Source organism: Myotis yumanensis, unplaced genomic scaffold, assembly GCF_028538775.1.
Source record: "Myotis yumanensis isolate MYYU_CA2020_CCGP unplaced genomic scaffold, mMyoYum1.0.hap1 SCAF_3, whole genome shotgun sequence".
Classification (NCBI taxonomy): domain Eukaryota; kingdom Metazoa; phylum Chordata; class Mammalia; order Chiroptera; family Vespertilionidae; genus Myotis; species Myotis yumanensis.
This window is the reverse complement of record NW_027223754.1, coordinates 180,251,694-180,262,164: the sequence shown is the minus strand read 5'-3', so window position 1 is coordinate 180,262,164 and position 10,471 is coordinate 180,251,694. Positions and strand designations below refer to the sequence as shown.

Here is a 10,471-nt window from a genome sequence, read left to right as displayed (position 1 = left end):
TTTTAAAAATACACACTAGCATAGCCATCATAACTATTTTTATTACATTACAATAATTAGGAGCAGTACAGTTCATGACAAAAATATTACAAGTTTCAGATCACTTCACAGCACATACTCCTATAAACATTTAGAAGTTAATTTTAATTAAAAGAGTGGTCATTTTTAAATGTAATGTTTGATATGACCAACATTCCTAGGTCAGCGCAAACGAATGATGGAAAACAACTGGATCACACTGCGTATGTCCCACAAGAAAAGCACAATGTACAAAATGTGCATGTTTCAGTTTACACTATACAAAAATAGTTAAAATACATTCCAGGTAAACATGTTACATTAAGAAATAGTACTAGTAAGAAATTGGCACTCAAAGGAAAAATGCAAAAGTATTTTCAACATGAAAACACAAGACAGTGGAACTGGAAACTTTTGGATAAAACATTACATAACCCATTTAACTCTATGGGGAGGGGCGATCGCTGTAACTGACATTTCTGCAGGTAATAATTTTGTTTTCCCTAAATTCATCTAAATTACCTAGCATCATCCAAACAGGCACTTAAAACTATTAAACTAAAATAAGTATTAATCTAGTTATCACTATATTTTAAGAACTGGTTAAGAATATATCTTTAGAAATAATTTCATTTTCTGAACGAATTTGAAGCTACCAGTTGTGTGCTGTTCAATTTATCAAAGCAGATTTCATGCTACCCAATATTAACAGAGAAGTTATTAAATTCAGTTTTATAGTAACTGATAGGTTCTTAAAAATCAGCAATATATAATTACCATGAAAGTATTACTTTTGGACAAACGTAAATGATAGCTTTTATTACCTACAAAAACAATGTGTAGAAAAATGGCTAGAAGAAAAAACAGTAACTGGAACACAAATGAGATGAACTTATGCAAACTGCAACTTAACATGCCTCACAAGATTTCTTTATATATTAGGACAAAATTGTGCAATGGTGGGAAAGGTTTTGATAACCTATAAAAGTTAGGTTCTAAATTCCTATGCAGTGTGACTCAGTTAAAATAGAGCCTAGAATTCCCAATTGGAAATATTCATTCAAATTTTACTATATACTTCTGATACACTCTTCCACAAACATGTTTATGTCTTAAGACTATAATTTAGCATTTTTTCAACTTCAACTTTATCTTTAAGTCTGTAATAATTAGATAACATTTATGTTACTTCTAGGATCATCTTTCCTCTTTTAAAATCTCTATGAAAACAAACCTGTGTCAATTTATTCAAAATTTAGATAATAAAGGATAATTACCACTGCATTAAAAAAAATTTCCCAGCTACATCAAAAATTCAAGAGTCCTAAAAAATCCCCTCACTCAATTATGCACTGCTATTCTTGAAGCATGGCCATTTCTTTATCTTGGGTAGAAACAAGAGGAGGTTCTATATAAGTCTTAACACTCCACCTAGATAACATTCCATGAACCTTAGTTTAGCAAACCATTCCAGAAATCATAATGATTTTTACACAGAAATGTCCTTTTCTGTCCATTAGTTCAGGCATATGTTTAATCGTCCTTAAATAAACATAACTATTTCAGAATTCATTATTAATTTTAAGTCTATTTTAATTACTTACACAAAGAGACCAACCAGAATATTACACACTTGGGAATTTTAATATTATTACATACAACTTAATGTATACTATAATTGTCCCAATAGAGTCACACAATTATGCCAAATAAAAATATATAATCAAGCTTACTCCTTTAAAACAATGAAAAATGATTTATATAAAGTAGCTTGATTAAACAGTTACACTGGAATCAGAGCAAAATAATTATTCCAAAAATGGAAGAAATTTCAAGAGACCAACTCCCTTCCCTACAAAACTAAAATATGCATGGTTATTTCTGGGTCATGTGCCAAACGCCTTACAAAGATATTACAAACCACTCTAGAATATAAAGACTACTTTAGCATAAAAATTATGTCCCTTTTACCATAATATCCTCGGTGCCTTGTGTAGTGCTTGGCATTTAGAAGACACTCAAATATGTTGAATAAATGAACCACACTAAAAAGCTTTATAAATTAAATTTTGAAGTATTTTTCACTGTAAGATTTTAGTTATTTAAAACAATGCAATGCGTCACTGTTACCAGAGTCAATCCTAATTATAAATTATCTAAGGAATTCTTTCAGCACAGTCCTAATTACAGATTATCTAAGGAATTCTTTCAGCACTACCTTTATTAAATTCTTCTTCCATTGGATAGGGTTCTGTCTACTCATAGCAGGTATGAAAATTCCTACATAGTCACTAATGGACCAGTCAGCAAACATGATATTCAAAGGTTAAAGATTAAATTGCTACAACCACCTCAAAAATTAGCCATTAGGTCAAATCCCACTGTAGTACCTGTCAGATTATGTTGAGCTTGAGCAAATAAGATGTAAGGCATTCTGATGTGACTTGATCTGAAGCCTTCAAGGAGATACTCAAAACAGCAATAAATCTTGAGGTTAGGGGGAATTAGATATATTAAAAGCATCAAGCCAGAACCGGTTTGGCTCAGTGGATAGAGCGTCGGCCTGCGGACTCAAGGGTCCCGGGTTCGATTCCGGTCAAGGGCATGTACCTTGGTTGCGGGCACATCCTCAGTGGGGGGCGTGCAGGAGGCAGCTGATCAATGTTTCTCTCTCATTGATGTTTCTGGCTCTCTATCCCTCTCCCTTCCTCTCTGTAAAAAATCAATAAAATATATTTAAAAAAAAAAAAAAAGCATCAAGTCATTGGCCATATAGAAGGGTAGGCAGGCAAGATGACACTAATATGGGAGGAAAAGTCTTGAATATGGAAAAAGGATATTCAAAAATGAACTTCACCTCTTGCATAATTTTGCCTAAAACTGGTATTGAAGATAATAATAACACAGGTAAAAAGTTATAGATTATGCTGAGATTGACAAACAAGTATATTTTTATGTAAACTGAATGTAAATCACATAATTGTAAGGCTAGCTATGGCCTTGAGATGAGTTATTTTAACATGAAGAAATGATAAGTGATCTGCCCAAAATCAAAGTTGTAAAAGACACCAAAATCTAAGTCACCTTCCTCCTAGTCCAATATTTTCACCTCTCGCTTTAAATGTACCATCTCACTTCAAATATCTTAAAATAAGCAACATTTTAAATGCATTGAAAGAATCATTTTGTTAATTTATCTATTTTTAAACCTTATTCTTTAAACAAAAATGGACCAGACTTGTAAAGTGTTTATGAAATGTTACTTTAGCATGTTAAGAGAACTAGACAATACTAGAGACTTTGAAACTTTTTCCCTCCATTATTTAAAAAAGTTAAAGTTTTGCCCCATCCCCAAAACCTCATTTAAAATATATACATAATTTAAGTTCTGTTGTTGTTATCTTTAAGTTATGTTCCTGATCTGTCAGCAGAACCACCACATAGTGAGATCGTATCTTGCTGAGCTAGCCACATCTCTCCCAGTCCCCATTTTTTGACCAACCAATGCTTGACAACACCGGGAGACCATTGGGATGCATTCCATACTGTGAAACTCACATGGAGCTCAGGGGTTCACACAGGGCCTGGACTTCAACTTGGTCTCTTTAACACCTACTCTAACTGACTCAAATAATCTTTAATATCACTACCAGAATTAAAATTATTTTTAAAGACTGAAGTTCAAGAAAAGGTTTATTGAAAGTTATGGTAGGAAAGAGCACTCTGACACAGGGAGATTACATTTCATTCCTACGAGAATTTTTATACATGTTAAAATTTTTTAAAATTATTACAAAAATTTAGTAGCATGTAAATATACCCCCCAAATGGTTGCTAGAATCCTCATTACATACTGGGTCTGCATTAACAGGAAAAGCTATTAAGAGTATTATAGGAGTTTATCTAATGTGGAAAGTAAACAGCCTTTTAATATTTTCCATTGCCTTGTCTTTTTTTCATTTTTTCCCCTTTTATAGAAAAAATATATTATTTTTGGGAACATGACTATGACAAATAGCAGTGAAAGAGGAAGAAAGCCTTTGTGAACAGTGTACATTTACATTAAGTAACGGCAACTGAAACTACAGAACATGATGGCTACAAGATGAATCTATAGGAAGCTCAGAAATTCGTGTTCCCTTAATGTTCTGGCAAAACCAATCATGAAATCTCAATTGAAGTTATAATTAGTAATTAATCCATGTAGGTGACTAGTTAAAACACAGAATTGGGAGGGTTTAAAAGCTTCATTAATTTGTTTCACACTGAAGTTCACAATTGGTAAGAAAAATAGGAAGTAATCAACTGCATGCACCAAAAACCCCAAGAAAGAAATCTTAGGTATTCAGTTTCTTTTTCACAGGCATTGCTAGTTCAAAAACCAAAACTCAGGGAATACTGGCACTTAAGAGAAAAGTTTCCACTGTCATTTTAAAATAAGCATTCAAGATAAAAGCTAATAGTTTGAATGGAGCAGAAAAAAAAGTTAGGTAATGCTAAAGTTAAACAAATGCTAATAATTTAGTGTAATGTACAAAAATTATCACTTAAGTATACCTTAAGAAAAAAGTACAAATTGTATTTACATAATTATACACTTTGTCTTTGACTTCTTTTTCTTCTTTTTACCATCTTTGCTCATCTTTTCTTTATGTTTTCGAATTTCTCGAACTAATGTATAGAAGGCATCATCAACACCCTGAAATATAAAACAAGTATTACAATGTGAATATATATGATGGTTTGAGGTGTACAGATAACAGGAAAGGTATATCACTAATGAAAACATTAATACTGAGAGAGAGTAAGGACACCTCGCATTTCTCTATAGGCAAATGAGTATTTACCAGACCTTTAAAATTCTTTAATGTCTTCTTCATAGATATTTTGTCAATGTTATAAATGGAAACTCTGATTTTAACAAAAGGAAATGAAAAGCAAAGGCACAGAATCTTACATAAGCTTCACAAATGCTTTTTCCCAGAACTTAATTTGCTACTAATTTTTACCTATCAGCACACCTTGGTAACCAAAATCCAAATGTGTACGTGTGTTGAAAATGTGTTTACACTTAATTATCCCTGAGTTTCTAGACATTAAATATTAAACCTGCAAGTATGTAATATTTTCATAAATATTCACAGTAATAATATTTGAGCTCTGGTTCAATATTTGTTTAAATCTGTTAGATTTAGATAATTACTGAGAAGTAAATAGTATTTGAATATACTTTCAGTTTTAAAATATATATTGTAGTAAGGCATTAGTTTCAATTATACTTAATCATATAAGGAAGAAATTTAAAGTGACCCAACACACACACTACTTTGAAAAATGTAATTCTCTGATTTATGGAAAAAGGAGCTAAATCATTTAAATAGGGGTATAATTTACCAATTTAAAGAATATTCTATTTTACTTATTCAGTTTCTATTTGGTATATTAGGTATTCAAAAATTTGCCATATAAAGCCAAATGCTGTATCTTCAAAAAAAATATACATTTGGTCATTTTGGCTGACATCTATTTGTGATCAAAGCAATGTACCAAAATCAGTAATGGTGGAAAGTGATTTTAGGTCAGAATAATTTTCAATCTAATAATTAATTACGTGAAAAGTGGCACTCTGAATATAGTAGCAGGACAGTTTTTAACTGCAATACTGAAATTATACAAGATCTATACATAGTCAATTCTTGTCATGTACCCATTAGAGCAAATTAAATATAAAAGCAAAATAAAATTAAAGAAAAAATATTATCTTCTATATATTTTTAAATCTGTTCAACTGAGTAGTACTATTTTTAAAAGCCTGTTAATATAATGATACTTTTTAGCCTGGACACTAGAGGGAATCTTAGAAACAAATACCCAACAATTAAAGTTATATAAATCAAGTCACCTTAAAAACAATGAACATTAGGTTTTTACTCATTTTAACCACCTCTGTTGATATTCATATAAACACATGTTAAGTTATCCTAAAAATAATTTAAAATTTAAGTGATATGATTTCTCCTTTATTGTATTACTAAAATCTTCCAAAATTAGTATTTCAAAATAACAGCAAAATTAAATCAGGGCATTTTCTTCAAGTTTCAGTTATCTAATTTTCACAACAAATCTAAAATTCAGAGAAGTATCACCAATATTTTTTAAGTGAATACAGAGTGGTAATGAGAGGACTACTCACATTTAAACAAATAGTAAGAAAAACCAGCATTACTGATATGAACACTAGTGAATAAACAAGCTCCCCAAGAAAGCCCCCAAGCTGCACTCATTGAATGCTCCCCACTTTCTGAAATCATTATTGATACAACATAAGCTTTTGTTTCATCCAAAATAGTGAGGAAAAGTAATAGACAATTTATCAGTCAATACAATCAAGGCTTAATATATATAAACCTTCATGCTAATCTCCTTAAAAAAAACCAAAAAATTTCCAATGATATAGTAAAGAATAATTTTATAGCCCACCAACCCTTGACTAATTTATGAAAATAAGCCCTTAAAATGGAATAGTTAAAAGAGGATCTAATCCACCTCACTTAACTTTCATAAATGCTCTTTGATCACAATTCCATACATAATCTACTCCATTTCAACTTTTATAATGAAGAAAAATGTCAATGGTACTAAACTGATGAAGTAGATGCAATAAAAAATCACAAGGTGGATATAAAAAACACACAATCTAAGTTGAAAACAACGCACAAGTATTTAGGATACAACGAAAACCTAATCTGTCAACATTACCTTCTTTTAAGATTCTGACAAATATTTTAGGTTCACATCGCACAGAATCCTCCTTACTAGGCAATCTTACTAAAATAATTTCAATGATTAGGAAAATGTTACAATTAATCAAAACAGAGCAGTAAATGCTTTTCATATGGAAACTAGTTTATTCTCATACGCACATATATGACAAAAGTAACATCCAGTAATTATTTTATTTAAACTCATCTATTTTAGGACTAAGAAAAACTAATTTGTACCTATTTATCAAGTTTTATAAAAATATTCTTATTTAAAATGTTAAATATTACAAATACACTTTTTTCTTTACATAAATGCTATCCATGTCCACTGAAAAGACATGAATTAAATTCATCATGCCCAACAATTATTTGACATTCACACTACACAGTCAATGAATATAGTTTGCACAATGAGAAACTTTAGAAAAGTATGATTCCACCTTGTTTAAATAAAGATTTAAAGCATAAAATTTATTTTATTCTAAATAGTTCTACTTTTAAAATCACCTAATAGTAAGATAATAGGAGAAAATAAAAAATTAAAACAAAATTAAATTTAATTAAAATAGAAAATTATACTTATATCGAGCTCATGGCTACTGTAATTTAAAAAGTTTGACTTTTCAAATTGCATTGCAATGTTCAATTTTATCACACCTTCCAAATTACGGTACTGCTTTAGATGATACTAAAAATATCAAGAGTTCATAAATCTCAATAAAAATTAATGTCAGGCATGCTTTATTTCTTCTTCTGAATTTATATTAGTACTAGAACACATGATATATTCTGGTATGGAATCTACTATTCAAATGTATATTTCATACTTTTGGGAGCTACATTATTTCTGACCTCAAATTTATATAATAAAGACTACCTACCTTTAGTTTAATCAGCACAATAAATGATATCCTATAATTTTATTTGATGTTCTCACAGAACATTATATATTACAAATAATATACATCAAAATCTAAATAAAGCTTTGGCATAAAATTTATAGCAACTACTGAGTGATAGGTTTTCTGAGCAAGACCAATATAATATGGATTTAGAAAGGAAATTGAAAAATCACATGCAATAAAATCCAACAGGAACCTCATTATGCATGGACATGTAAAAGTGAAAAAAAAAAATGTGATTCTTGCTAAGATTCTACTGGACAGGAACCAAATATAAAAGGTTATTTCAAGTAATATGGTAAGCATATAATTATGAAAAGTATACTGGGAATACACAGGAAGGGCATTATACTCAGTCTAAAGGTTTAAAGAAAGATTCTTAGAAGACAGATTACAGAATCACAAAAAAGTACTAGCTAATTTATAAGACTAGGGGATAAGAATACTAGTATTCCAAACAAGAGCAACAGTCAAGACTCAAGGGACAGTAAGAAAATACATGGTGTTCATTTATATAAGGACAAAGTAATTTCCAAGGAGTTTTTCGAGATAAGGCTAGGGGTAAGAAGGTGTGAAGAGCCATATATAACACTAGAGGCCCGGTGCACTCAGGGGGGGTCCCTAAGCCCAGCCTTCGCCCTCTCACAGTCCAGGAGCCCTCAGGGGATGTCTGACTGACAGCTTAGGCCGGCTCCCCGCTGGCAGTCGGACATCCTTAGTGCTGCCGTGGAGACGGGAGAGGCTCCCGCCATTGCTGCTGCGCTCACCCGGCTTCTAGCTGAGCGGTGATCCCCCTGTGGGAGTGCACTAACCACCAAGGGGCAGCTCCTGCACTGATTGTCTGCTCCCTGGAGGCCAGTGCACATCATAGCAACTGGTTGTTCTACTGTTTGGTCAATTTGCATATTAGCCTTTTATTATATAGGATGTTATGAAATTTGAGATTTTATCCCATAGTTAATAGGAAGTCAGTGACTGGATTTAAAAATAAGAGAATGATATTTAAGTATATCTCTCTGGTTGCACCGTGAATGAAGACAGCAACAGGTAAACCATATAAGAGGTTATAATAGTCCCAGCAGGAAACGAAAGGGGACTGAACTAATGATGTGGTAAAAGTTAGAATGTGACATCATCGGAATTTGTGGTTGTCTCCAAATGGGGGTAAAAGGAAGGAAGCAGGAGTCACCTGAAGACTTCCCACTTTCTAACTTGGGTGAAAAGAGATGTTGATGCCAGTGAGTAGAATTATTAGCAAAGGGCTTCTACCTTCTGGGACATTCAACCTTATTATAAATTCTATATAATACAGTTTCTTCTATTTTTTTCTTCCTAGACCCTGTGACAAATGTAGTCTATAGCCATCAAAACTGCCTCAATTATAATTAAAACCCATTAAACTAAAAATTCCAATATACTAACACTTGGGTTGCGGGAAACGAGTTAAGTCGGCTCGCGTGAATTGCGCGTACTCAGTGGGAGCCGTCTTAACTCGGTTCATATAGATTTGCGGTGGAGTGCGGGAAACGTGTAAATTCGGGCCGATTGTAACTGCGTATTACCAAATATTTGTTTCAAAGATACCTACCTGCGTATGTGAACCGTTTCATACCCATTTCAATCGAACCCATACTTCAAAAGATATAGGCATTTTAAACTAACTCTGATTTTGCGCGGGAAACCTAAATAATTGCCCGCGCCATCTTATATTTTGGCGGGAAATTCACCCGACACCAGAGTGCTAATTATGGAAACTTACTACAGGGTTCTTTTTTTTCAAGAAAAGATACATTTTTTTTTTACTTTGAATTCTTCCAAGAAAAAATTTTTTTAGTTTCTCTTTTTACCTCTTATTCCCCTTCACATTTTTCATCTACCCCTTTACCCTCCTCCCCTGAGGTTTCTTTTAATATTTCAAATTAAAAGCCCACAACTAGGTAGTCCTAAAGTGGTTGCTCCTTTTTTCCATTTAAAAGACATCTACTTTCTGCCAAAATTAATATGCTGAACTTACCAGATTACATTATAATGCATTTTTTAATTTTCACACAGCCAGGAGTCTTTTCTTCTTTGCTGATTTTTTTCAATCTGTATTGTCGGATCTCTCTCACCAATGTATAAAAAGCATCCTCCACTCTCTGCATTGTAAAACACAACTTCTTTAAAGTCTGTTTCATTGGTAATAGTAATTTATTGGAACAGCCATGTGCAAGAAGTTTGAAATTATGAGCTTTACTTAAAAATTTCTTTTTAAAACAGACATCAGATTGCTTGTATAAAACTGGGGATGCAATTTTAAAATATGGCTTGAATCCTGGTTTGTTCTTTAAAGTCAGTTTTGTTTTGTAATGTAATTAGATTTTTTTTTTTTTAGAAAATTCAAATTAGCAATTAGGGGAGATTCTGAAAAACTTAAGTACAGGTATTAGTGCAATCATTTTAGTTTGCTAGTCACAGAATTAATCAAAACCTAAAGTTAGATTTAAATTATTTCTTTGACTTAGGGAAAACAAATGTTTTATATAGCACTGACCCCCACCCCTCCCACTCCAACCCCACATGGGGATGAGAAAAGTGGTACAAAAAGGATTTTAACCTTTGTTGTTGTTTTTTTAAAAAAAACCACCCCACACACACCTCAAAATACAGTCAGGTCAAGAGACTGGAATCTTAAGTTCTATCTTCAATTACAACACTGTCCAATGAATTTCTAGGATGGACAAGTGAAGCTGAAACTGGGACTTTTGTGGATGGATAACTACATTATTTAAATTCTAAACATTGAGA

At 32.1% G+C, this 10,471-nt stretch overlaps 1 protein-coding gene across 3 annotated transcripts in view; it reads right to left on the bottom strand.

The window, feature by feature from the left end:
• Positions 1-21: 21 nt before the first annotated feature.
• The window catches only part of KRAS (KRAS proto-oncogene, GTPase), a 44,206-nt gene continuing 33,756 nt past the window's right edge, over positions 22-10,471 (bottom strand). Inside the window, exons 5-7 of one of the 3 annotated variants that reach the window (XM_070410540.1) lie at positions 9,707-9,822; position 9,570; positions 22-4,717 (exon numbers count right to left, since the gene is read on the bottom strand). In XM_070410540.1, coding sequence (XP_070266641.1) covers positions 4,601-4,717; position 9,570; positions 9,707-9,822 — 234 coding nt within the window. In that variant the 3' untranslated portion in view covers positions 22-4,600. Of the gene's footprint in view, positions 4,718-9,569; positions 9,571-9,698; positions 9,823-10,471 lie in introns of all 3 variants that reach the window. The other 2 variants (XM_070410539.1, XM_070410538.1) reach the window with 2 other exon arrangements.